The sequence below is a fragment of the Geotrypetes seraphini genome, chromosome 8 (genome assembly GCF_902459505.1).
Source record: "Geotrypetes seraphini chromosome 8, aGeoSer1.1, whole genome shotgun sequence".
Lineage (NCBI taxonomy): Eukaryota > Metazoa > Chordata > Amphibia > Gymnophiona > Dermophiidae > Geotrypetes > Geotrypetes seraphini.
The window spans coordinates 25,613,623-25,625,798 of record NC_047091.1 but is presented as its reverse complement, the minus strand read 5'-3'; the positions used below and the strand labels follow the sequence as shown (position 1 = coordinate 25,625,798).

At 46.1% G+C, this 12,176-nt stretch overlaps 1 protein-coding gene across 2 annotated transcripts in view; it reads left to right on the top strand.

Moving 5' to 3' along the window:
• Positions 1-12,176, top strand: part of PTP4A2 (protein tyrosine phosphatase 4A2) — a 57,649-nt gene that overhangs the window by 34,030 nt on the left and 11,443 nt on the right. For both annotated transcript variants that reach the window (XM_033955383.1, XM_033955384.1), the window contains exons 2-5: positions 3,528-4,190; positions 6,669-6,761; positions 9,886-10,016; positions 10,103-10,177. In XM_033955383.1, the coding sequence (XP_033811274.1) occupies positions 4,095-4,190; positions 6,669-6,761; positions 9,886-10,016; positions 10,103-10,177 (395 nt within the window). In that variant the 5' untranslated portion in view covers positions 3,528-4,094. The remainder of the gene's footprint in view (positions 1-3,527; positions 4,191-6,668; positions 6,762-9,885; positions 10,017-10,102; positions 10,178-12,176) is intronic.

Sequence of the window (12,176 nt, the reverse complement as noted above, 5' to 3'; positions counted from 1 at the left end):
GCCTACACTCACATTCCCATTCATCCGGCCTCTCGCAAGTTCCTTAGATTTCGGGTGGGACATCTGCATCTGCAGTATCGAGTGCTTCCATTCGGCCTGTCCTCGTCTCCCAGTCTTCACGAAGTGTCTGGTGGTAGTGGCCGCTGCACTCCGGAACAGGGGTCTTCAAGTATTTCCTTACCTCGACGACTGGCTCATCAAGGCCCCCTCAGCCCCAGAGGTCATTTCGGCGACCCTGGCAACAATTTGCTACCTGCAGAGTTTGGGCTTCGAGATCAACTTTCCCAAATCTCATCTACAGCCTACCCAGTTTCTCCCCTTCATCGGGGCGGTCCTGGATACCATTCAACTCAGAGCGTTCCTTCCTCCTCAACGCATGGAAGCTCTTCTTCATCTCTGCCAGTCGGTGTCTTCTCGCCAGTCCATCTCAGCGAGACACATGATGGTGCTCCTGGGCCACATGGCCTCGACAGTTCATGTGACGCCTTTTGCCAGACTTCATCTCAGGATTCCTCAGTGGACCCTGGCTTCTCAATGGTCTCAGGTGTTAGACCCGGTGACTCGACACATCACAGTCACTCCTGCTCTTCGGCAGTCTCTACTTTGGTGGATGACCTCTTCGAATCTATCCAGAGATTTGCTGTTTCACACTCCTCCTCATCAGAAGGTCCTCACCACCGATTCTTCGACCTATGCATGGGGAGCTCATCTGGATGGTCTTCGCACTCAGGGATTCTGGACCAATGCGGACCGACTCCATCAAATCAATCTTCTGGAGCTCAGAGCCATCTTCAATGCTCTTCAAGCTTTTCAACATCTGCTTCACGACATGGTGGTCCTCATTCGCACAGACAATCAGGTCGCCATATATTATGTCAACAAGCAGGGGGGCACGGGCTCGGCCTCCCTCTGCCAGGAAGCTCTCAGAGTCTGGGATTGGGCAGTTCGCCACAATGCCTTCCTCAAAGCTGTCTACATTTAGGGGAAGGACAATGTCTTGGCGGATAACTTAAGTCGTCTTCTCCAACCTCACGAATGGACACTCCATTCCAGCCCCCTTCATCAGATCTTTGCACAGTGGGGAACGCCTCAGATAGACCTCTTTGCTGCCCCCCACAACTTCAAACTACCTCAATTTTGCTCCAGGATCTACACTCCTCATCGTCTCAAGGCAGATGCCTTTCTGCTGGATTGGGGAACTCGCTTTCTGTATGCGTTTCCTCCATTTCCGCTCATCCAAAAGACTCTGGTCAAATTAAAATCCGACCATGCCACCATGATTCTGATAGCTCCTCGGTGGCCCAGACAACCTTGGTACTCCCTTCTACTTCAACTCAGCAGCAGGGAGCCTTTCCTTCTACCAGTGTTTCCTTCACTGCTTACTCAGCATCAGGGGTCTCTACTTCATCCCAATCTGCAGTCTCTCCACCTGACAGCTTGGTTCCTCTCAACGTAACTCCTCACCAGTTTTCCCGGGGGGTGAGGGAGGTGCTGGAGGCTTCCAGGAAGCCTGCTACTCGACAATGCGACTCCCAAAAATGGACTAGATTTTCTTCCTGGTGTCTGTCTAAATCTAAGGAGCCTCAGCGAGCTTCCCTATCTTCTGTGTTGGACTATCTTCTACACCTGTCTCAGTCTGGCCTCAAGTCTACATCTATCCGAGTCCACCTGAGTGCTATTGCGGCTTTCCATCAGCCTCTTCAAGGGAAACCTCTCTCTGCTCATCCTGTGGTTTCCAGATTTATGAAAGGACTTTTCCATGTCAATCCTCCTCTCAAACCTCCTCCAGTGGTTTGGGATCTTAATGTGGTTCTTTCTCAACTTATGAAACCTCCTTTTGAGCCTCTCAACAAGGCTCCACTAAAGTTTCTCACTTGGAAAGTGGTTTTTCTGGTGGCCCTTACGTCTGCTCGCAGAGTCAGTGAGGTTCAGGCCTTAGTGGCGGATCCACCTTTCACAGTTTTCCATCATGACAAGGTTGTCCTCCGCACTCATCCGAAATTCCTGCCTAAAGTGGTCTCTGAATTTCATCTCAACCAATCCATTGTTCTTCCTGTGTTTTTTCCAAAGCCTCATTCTCATCCTGGAGAATCAGCTCTTCACACTCTGGACTATAAGCGTGCTTTGGCTTTCTACTTGGATCGCACCAAGCCACACAGAACTGTACCTCAACTTTTCGTCTCCTTTGATCCAAACAAGTTGGGACGACCTGTTTCGAAGCGCACCATCTCCAACTGGATGGCGGCTTGTATCTCTTTCTGCTATGCCCAGGCTGGATTACCCCTTCCCTATAAGGTCACAGCCCATAAGGTCAGAGCAATGGCAGCCTCTGTAGCCTTCCTCAGATCGACACCGATTGAGGAGATTTGTAAGGCTGCCACTTGGTCCTCGGTTCATACTTTCACCTCTCATTATTGTCTGGATACTTTCTCCAGAAGGGATGGACAGTTTGGCCAAACAGTGTTACAAAATTTATTCTCCTAAGTTGCCAACTCTCCCACCATCCCATTGAGGTTAGCTTGGAGGTCACCCACTAGTGAGAATACCTGCCTGCTTATCCTGGGATAAAGCGATGTTACTTACCGTAACAGTTGTTATCCAGGGACAGCAGGCAGCTATTCTCACGTCCCACCCACCTCCCCTGGGTTGGCTTCTCTGCTAGCTACCTGAACTGAGGAGACACGCCTGGACCATCGGGCGGGAAGGCACTGGCGCATGCGCGGTGCGGGCATCTCGAAACTTCTGAGTTTCTTCAAGCAAAATATGCTTGTGAGACGTCCGTATCAGGGCTCTGTCGGATGACATCACCCACTAGTGAGAATAGCTGCCTGCTGTCCCTGGATAGCAACTGTTACGGTAAGTAACATTGCTTTCTAGAATATGAATTTATGAGTCATCGATGTACTTGCAATCAAACAACTTATTGCCAGAACCACCACTATAATCCCTTTATCCAGAATATCTGTCATTGGCTCTCTGCATGTTGATTGGGAAATTGTACCAAAGACACTTATGCCTAGATACCCAAGAAATTCAGGGGTCCCCGGCCTACTCCATGGAGTTACATAGGTGTAGTCCAAATGCCAACTCCACCTTAGAAATGGAGACTGACACCACCTAATTCTGTGACTTGTAGAGCTTTTACCACTGAAGTCTTTGTTTTTAAAAAATATTTTTTAAACTATTTTTCTCTGAAAACCTTTAAGCATAATAATGGGAGAGGGAGGACAAAATCTGGTGCTTTTAAGGGATGTAAGTATTGGAAAATGGTTTCTTGATCCATCCCTAATAGCTTTGAAGCTCTGCTTCCTCACCTGTAGGATGCTTTGTGTGAGGAAACCAGTATTTATGCTGAGCATATTAACATGTCAGAGAGCAGGGCAGCTCTAAGATTCTTTCTTAGAGCATGAATCAGTATATAAATGAGTTACATGCATACCTATAGGGTATGAAATAGCATTTGCACAAGCATTCTGTACCTCATCTCTTGCACTGATACAGCTTTTTTGTTTTTTCTGTCCTTTTAGGATTCCTGTTGGAATATCCGTCACACATTTATGGCGATTTTGAGCATCAGGGCAGATTTCTGCCAAGCACAGCACAGCATTGTGGCTGATAAGTGAGCTCAGGGGTCCCACGTGCCATTATTACTCTGCCTTGAAGTTTTCTCAGCACATCAGAAGCCGTGTCAAATATCTGACGTTTTTATATATTAATTTCCCCCCTCTTTTTGTATTTTTGGAATATTTTCCTGATTTTTTTTCTAAAGCTAAGTAAGCATCAGGAATCAAGAGTGGAGATCTGCTATGCACTTTTTCTTGTCTCCACAGTGCCTCCCTGTTGCTCATTCCTGCGTGCTGTAGGATTTTCAGGATCTGACGGATAATATCCTCCTGCATTTGAGGAGTAAAAGTGGAGGTGGATCCCATCTTAAAACCAGTCTTCCCATTTATGAAGCAGACAAGCCCTGCTTTATAGAAGAAACAAGTGAACGGAAGGCGACAGGAAGGGGAAGAGATTTTGATGATCTCTACTGTGAAATTTTCTAAAAGGTTTTTGATTTTCCACCTTCCTTTTTTCCCCCATTTGCCATTATGAATCGCCCAGCTCCAGTAGAGATCACTTATGAAAGCATGAGGTTTCTAATTACCCACAATCCAACAAATGCTACACTCAGTAAGTTCACAGAGGTAAGTGTTAACAGAAGCTGGCACCAAAAATAGCTTAGGTAGAGGGTGAATTTTGCAGTTTTACCCCGACTTTGATGCCCACAACATTGTGTGAGGCAGGGGAATAGTTATAAAGTAGTGGTCTCAAACTTGCGGCCCGCCAGGAACTATTTTGAGGCCCTCGTTATGTTTATCATATAATCACAAAAGTAAAATAAAACAGTTTCTTGATGATATTGCTCTTTAGCTATAAATGACAATATTATTATTAAGACTTAGCCAAAAGGAAAGATTTATAAACTAGAAAGAGTTTTACCTCATGTAAAATTGTCATTTCTTTAATAAGACATTAACTATTTTTTCTGAGGCCCTCCAAGTACCTACAAATCCAAAATGTGGCCCTGCAAAGGGTTTGAGTTTGAGACCACAAGATTCCAGTGTTGATTCTGAGCAGAAGGAGTGTGATATAACCTGAGGTTCTGCACTTTATCACCTTGCTTGTTACTGGGTTCCTTTCATTCTAGACTTGTAAAAGGAACTTTGCATTTTCATTGCTTTTAAGAGTTTAATTTTATTATTAGCTGTTAAAAAGGCTGTTTTAAGAAATTTGAGGATGTATGGGGGCCATTAATAAAGTATTATAATGACTAATCAATATTTTTCCCCTATTAATATAAGTGATATAGGGAGGGAGGGTGGGTTTTAGTTTATCTTATTATTACATGGAAAAGGATATAGTTATTATATTATGGGATATGTTATTTATAAAATATGTTTTATGGGGGGTGGGAGGGGATTAAACTCTTTTGTGTGAGAATTGTAGAATTTCAAGTGGAATTGTATATTATTTGACTGATTTTCTGTACACTTGATGAAAAATTCAAAATGAATAAGATTTATAAAAAAAAAAAAAGAGTTTAATTTTATAATTACCGTATTTTCGCGGATATAACGCGCACCTGTGTAAAACGCGCACACGGGTATAGCGCGCAGAAACCACACTTGTATGTACGGAAACTTTTGTATACAGCGCTCATGGGTATACCGCGCATGCTGCCCGACTCTCCTCTGGCCACCCCGACTCTCCTTTCGCCCTCCCCGACTCTCCTCTGGTTGCCCCGACTCTCCGTTCACCTGCCCTGACTTTCCGTGCACTGCCCCGCCTCTCCGTGCGCTGTCCCGACTCTCTGTTCACCTGCCATGACTTTCCGTGCACTGCCCCGCCTCTCCGTGCGCTGTCCCGACTCTCCGTTCACCTGCCATGACTTTCCGTGCACTGCCCCGCCTCTCCGTGCGCTGTCCCGACTCTCCGTTCACCTGCCATGACTTTCCGTGCACTGCCCCGCCTCTCCGTGCGCTGTCCCGACTCTCCGTTCACCCGCCCTGACTTTCCGTGCACTGCCCCGCCACGGTGACCCCCTACCCCCACCTCGCACTACATTACGGGCAGGAGGGATCCTAGGCCCTCCTGCCCTCGACGCAAACCCCCCTCCCCCCCAACGACCGCCCCCCCCAAGAACCTCCGACCGCCCCCCCAGCCGACCCGCGATCCCCCTGGCGACCCCCACGACCCTCCCACCCCCCTTCCCCGTACCTTTGGTAGTTGGCCGGACAGACGGGAGCCAAACCCGCCTGTCCGGCAGGCAGCCAACGAAGGAATGAGGCCGGATTGGCCCATCCATCCTAAAGCTCCGCCTACTGGTGGGGCCTAAGGCGCGTGGGCCAATCAGAATAGGCCCTGGAGCCTTAGGTCCCACCTGGGGGCGTGGCCTGAGGCACATGGTCGGGTTGGGCCCATGTGCCTCAGGCCGCGCCCCCAGGTGGGACCTAAGGCTCCAGGGCCTATTCTGATTGGCCCACGCGCCTTAGGCCCCACCAGTAGGCGGAGCTTTAGGATGGATGGGCCAATCCGGCCTCATTCCTTCGTTGGCTGCCTGCCGGACAGGCGGGTTTGGCTCCCATCTGTCCGGCCAACTACCAAAGGTACGGGGAAGGGGGGTGGGGGGGTCGTGGGGGTCGCTAGGGGGATCGCGGGTCGGCTGGGGGGGCGGTCGGAGGTTCTTGGGGGGGGCGGTCGTTGGGGGGAGGGGGGTATGCGTCGAGGGCAGGAGGGCCTAGGATCCCTCCTGCCCGTAATGTAGTGCGAGGTGGGGGTAGGGGGTCGCCGTGGCCAGGAGGGTTTGGGCTCCCTCCTGGCCCGATATTGTCGGGGAGTCGGCGGTCCTTCGGGGTGGGGGTGCGAGCGGTGGGGGTGCGAGCGTCCTTCCGGATGATGAATCGGGCGTCGGGCGGGGTGTGAAATATGTAAAAAAAATTTTGTATACCGCGCTCAGGCATATAACGCGCGAAGGGTATGCGCGGTACGTAAAAACGCGTATAACGCGCGTGTTATATCCACGAAAATACGGTAGTAAATCCGGGCTATCTCACCAACCCCTCACAAAAGACAGAGCAGCTGATTTTTTTATTGTTTTATCTCTTCATTTTTTTTCTTTCTAGGAGCTGAAGAAGTATGGAGTGACAACTTTGGTGCGAGTTTGTGATTCTACATATGATAAAGCACCTGTTGAACAGGAAGGAATCCAGGTTTTTGTGAGTGTCATCACTGACTAGTCTGTTCCATCTTGGCACAAGTGATCTCTCATATCTGTCCCATCCTATATCTTTTGTTTTCCTGATTCCTTGTCCCAGTGACTCGTCAGACATGATGTTTTTGATAGTAGTTTACATGGTTCTGGGGAAGACATGTTTAATAGAAATTCTATTCAGTACACATGCAATGACTGTCTAGTACAAATGGAGCAATTCTGGTAGGCTGAAGGGATTCTTCTGCTTCTGTGGCCTATTTTTCATTCTGGCTATGAACTGAGGTGTAAAGAAATGCATTAATTAGCCAGGATTGATGTAATAATTTTGGAATATGTTAGGCTAATGATACAGAAAAAGAAATAAGATGGCAAATTTTGCAAAGTATTTGAGACTGTGGCTATAATGTAGATGTTACCCATGAAGTAATCAGACATGACATTATACCTGTTGTGACCTGTGATGGAATCTGATACAGTATGGGTGCTGGCAAGTTCATTGTAGCCCATTTTAAAGAAAGAGTGCTGAGTAGGGAAGGTAGATTAAGATAAGAAACTAGGCTGGGATTTAGATTACAGAACGCAATCCTGGATTTGAGGCCAGATCTTTAAATAGTGCTAATACAGATTTTAAAGCACCCTGAACGACACATGATGGCTCAGATGCTTTGATTCGTGAGAATATGCTATCTGCTTGTCCTGGGATAAAGCACAGTTAGTTACCGTAACAGGTGTTATCCAGGGACAGCAGGAAGATAGTCTCACATCCCACCCACCTCCCTGGGTTGGCTTTTTAGCTGGCTTATCTTAACTGAGGGACCGTGTGCCTTACGTTGGGGAGGAAGGCACTTGCGCATGCACGGTTCGGGCTATCGCAAACTTTCTACAGACTTAAAGTGGTCTGTACCAGGGCTCCGTTGGTGACGTCACCCATTTGTGAGAATATCTGCCTGCTGTCCCTGAATGTTTAGTTTTTAAAGGTGTCTGCCATTTCAGCTGATTAATAGACCTATACTTAGACTTAAACTGTTCTAAGTTGTTAAAGCGCATGCAGACTGTGAAAAATTGAAGGCAGACCTTAGGAAATTGGAAGACTGGGCGTCCAAATGGCAGATGAAATTTAATGTGGACAAATGAAAAGTGATGCACATTGGGAAGAATAACCCAAATCACAGTTACCCGATGCTAGGGTCCAATTTGGTGGTTAGCGTTCAAGAAAAGGATCTGGGTGTCATTGTAGACAGTATGATGAAACCTTCTGCTCAATGTGCCCAAAAAAAGCAAACAAGATGCAAGGAATTATTAAAAAAGGGATGGTTAACAAGACTAAGAATGTCATAATGCCTATGTATCGCTCCATGGTGCAACCTCATCTGGAGTATTGCGTTCAATTCTAGTCTCCTTATCTCAAGAAAGATATAGTGGCGCTAGAAAAGGTTCAAAGAAGAGCGACCAAGATGATAAAGGGGATGGAACTCCTTTCATATGAGAAAAGACTAACACGGTTAGGGCTCTTCAGCTTGGAAAAGAGACAGCTGAGGGGAGATAATGATTGAAGTCTACAAAATCCTGAGTGGAGTAGAACAGGTACAAGTGGATCAATTTTTTACTCCGTCAAAAATTACAAAGACCTAGGGGATACTCAATGAAGTTACAGAGAAATACATTTAAAACCAATAGGAGGAAATATTTTTTCACTCAGAGAATAATTAAGCTCTGGAACATGTTGCAAGAGGATGTGGTAACAGATAGCATAGCTGGTTTTAAGAAAGGTTTGGACAAGTTCCTGGAGGAAAAGTCCATAGTCTGTTACTGAGAAAGACATGAGGGAAGCCACTGCTTGCCCTGGATCGGTAGCATGAAATGTTGCTACTCCTTGGGTTTTGGCCAGGTACTAGTGACCTGGATTGGCCACTGGGCTACTGGGCTTGAAGGACCATTGGTCTGACCCAGCAAAATTATTCTTATGTTCTTAAGGGGCAATTTTATCTAGAAGTATGCATCACTTACAAGTGTCAAAGGCACCCTCTCTCCCAGAGCCAGGAAGTCACTTTTGATACATTCAGATGACCATGGGCGAGCAGCATTAGATAATGGTCAGTGGGCTTGATGAGTCTCGGCAAGCTCTCCGTAACCTCTTGAATTTTGGCACCTGATAGACAGTGCACCTATCCTGCTGTCCATGAAGAATGGTATATCAAACAATTAAACTCAAATAGTACATTAGGTTACATTTTTTCAATTGTGTATATTGCTCTACTCCAATGAAGAACCTATATATTAAAACAGCAGTATATGTGACAAGTATGGTATTAAGTAGTAATCACCCAACTTCCATTCCCTCACAAAGGAAAAATACAAAATAGTTTTGTGGATTCTCCCTTAGTCCTAGCCCTAACAGGTAGCAGATTTAAAAAAAATGGACAAAGTATTTTGTTTCCAAAGGATCAATTAAGTTTTGTGTTTGATGCTAAAGGATGAGCTTAAAGCTTAAATGAACCTGGACTCCAGAAACTCAATAGTTACCTCTTTCTTCTGGGAAGAAGGAATGAGTGGGGGGTGGGGAATTAGGATTTGCTAATTCCAAGTGGCTTAGGATTGAAGATGTTGGGCTCAATGAATCGCTGATTTGACTCGCTTCTGAGCATGTGACCATGGCGTTCCTGAGTCTTGGAGAAGCAGGTGATTGTTGATTTGGCAGTTGTGAACTAATGGGGCTAAGGTAGCACGGATGATGCCCTGGTCAGCAAGGGTGTGAGTGATGTCGTGTCTTGCTACCAGTCGCTTTGTTCAGAGCTGCTGTGATTTTTTTTTTTTTTTTTAATATAAAAATCCCAGTGTTGCTGGCGCTGTAATTGGAAGGTTACAGTCTCTTCTTCCCTATGAGCAGCAGTGTGCTGATCAAACCTCTCATAACAAAGCTTAAGTGTGGCTTATGTTTCAGCCCTTTCAGTGAAATATTTTTAATGTACAACTAGGTTATTTGTGTAATAGATGAAGGTTTACAAAGAGCCAGAGGTTTGATGGCTTTTTTTTTGTTTTTTTTTGGGGGGGCAGGTGCTTTTGTGCTTTATGTTAAGTAACCATGTTGAAATGAAAGTGTACAATAATGCTCTTTTTCACCTCAAAAGGACTGGCCCTTTGATGATGGAGCCCCACCCCCAACTCAAATAGTCGATGACTGGCTAAACCTCTTAAAAACCAAATTTCGTGAAGAACCGGGATGCTGCATTGCTGTGCACTGCGTGGCAGGCTTGGGCAGGTGAGTGCTCTCCTAGGGATGCAGAGGTGCTCATCCTGATGTGTGCTTCTTTTGTCTCTTAGCCTCTCTTTTTGGGTCTTTTCTAGGGCTCCAGTACTGGTAGCACTTGCACTCATTGAGAGCGGTATGAAGTATGAGGATGCAGTCCAGTTTATAAGACAGTAAGTAAAGGGAATCATTAACACACACTAATTCTTCCCTTAACTAACCTCCCTCCTCCCCCCCTTCTTTCCTTTGGGGAATGCAGTAAAACAGGCTGCTGGTCAGGCTTGTTAAACATGACTTACCTCCAAGCAGTGCCAAACCCTGTAATGGGAAGCATAAAATGCAAGCGTAGGAGGCTGAAAACAAGTCATTTCTTTAGATAAGATTTTCTTGGCTCAGCAGGTAGTAAAGCAGAGTTGAAACACCTGTGGGCAATATCACCTGACAGCACCAATATGTGCTGGGTTTCCCATGTGGCGGCTGCTCTTCCTCTTTGTCCATGGCAAAACTCTAGAAGCAGCTCCCCCAGGAGAAGGGTGTGTTTGATTTACCTTACTCTGTGCAAAGAATCCACATGACAGGGGAAGCGGGTCTCCTTTCTCCATTGACAAGCAGGATGGAGTGTGCCAAGCTGAGGGTTGCCTTACCAGTATCCTTGGTGGGAAGATTTGGAGAAGAAAACAGAAGGCAGGAAGTTGGTTAGTAATTAAAGAATCTTTGCAGCATCGCCTAGCTGAAGGAACTGCTGCAGATTTCCTTGTGCTGTTGCTGTAGAGGGATTAGCAGTACCTGTTGGCCATTTGGACAAAGTACACTGTTCTGATCCAGTTCAAACTGGAGCATTGAAAATACTGAGGATGTCCCGTGTGAAGTTCTCTTGTGTTTTATGCAGTTTTGAAAAGAACAGAGGTAGTGCAATGGAGAGACTGGAATGGAACATGGAAACCACTTTTGGCAGAAACTTAGGAGACATCCAGAGGACTATGGTGTTGGGAAAGAACTGCAGTCTCTGAAGCTTATTCAAGGAAACAGAAACTGGCAGAAACCGGTGAGCTAAAGTTTTACTCCTCAGACTACACACGGGCATTAAGCCTTAAGGTATTTGTGCATTTTGTTGTCTAGGAGATTTAATAGCTAATGCACAAATACCTTAAGGCTTAATGCCCGTGTGTAGTCTGAAGAGTAAAACTTTAGCTCACCGGTTTCTGCCAGTTTCTGTTTCCTTGAATGTACTAGAAAGAGGTTATGTACTTACCCTGGTAAGCTGTTTTCCAGTAGATAGGTGAGATTCGAGACAGCTGGGATATTTCCCCATACCCGCATACTTCAGTAGGAATCTTCACTCTGCCTCTGGTGTACTTCACTGTTCACTTTAAAGCCCAAGCACCCAATATACGTGAAGTAGAGGCAAAACAAATTATTCTGTTCAAAAGTAACTAAATAGTACCATTAACTGCCAACACAGGCTTCAAAGGAGCTCAGAAGCTACTTCCCAAAAAATGGAACATATATACAAATTCTTCCCAGCCCTCAAGAGCTGATAGGCATCCAAGAATCAGTTTGAAGAAGCATAAACAGACTGAAAACTGAAAGCAAGCGCAGGAAGGGCAGGACGGGGAGTCTAGAATGTCTCACCTATCTACTGGAAAAGAGCTACCAGGTTAAGTACAAAATCTCTTTTTCCAGCGCAATAGGTGAGACATTCTAGACAGCTGGGACGTATAAAAGCAGTCCTCCAAATAGCTAGAGTGAGCTTGTTGTGCCAACCCTTAGGACCCGAAAGCTGAGTCCTGCCTTGCAGCTACATCCATTCTGTAGAACTTGGCAAAAGTGTAAAGAGAAGACCACATTGCCGCCCTGCAAATCCTCAGGAGACCAGAACCAATATCTAACTACTAGAACACACACAGCTGCAGTTATGAGTACAAAAGGAAAAAACTGTAGAGAGTGCTAAACTGCACAGGTATAGGGAAATAATCCAGCTGTCTAGAATGTCTCACCGATTGCACTGGAAATAGTGATTATCCCAGGACAAGCAGGCATGATATTCTCACATGTGGGTGACGTCATCTACGGAGCCCCGATGCGGAAGCATTTTCAAGCAAACTTGATTGAAGATTTAAGTTTGCTCTGCTGCTCCACGCATGCATGCCTTCCTGCTCCACTAGGGGGCGC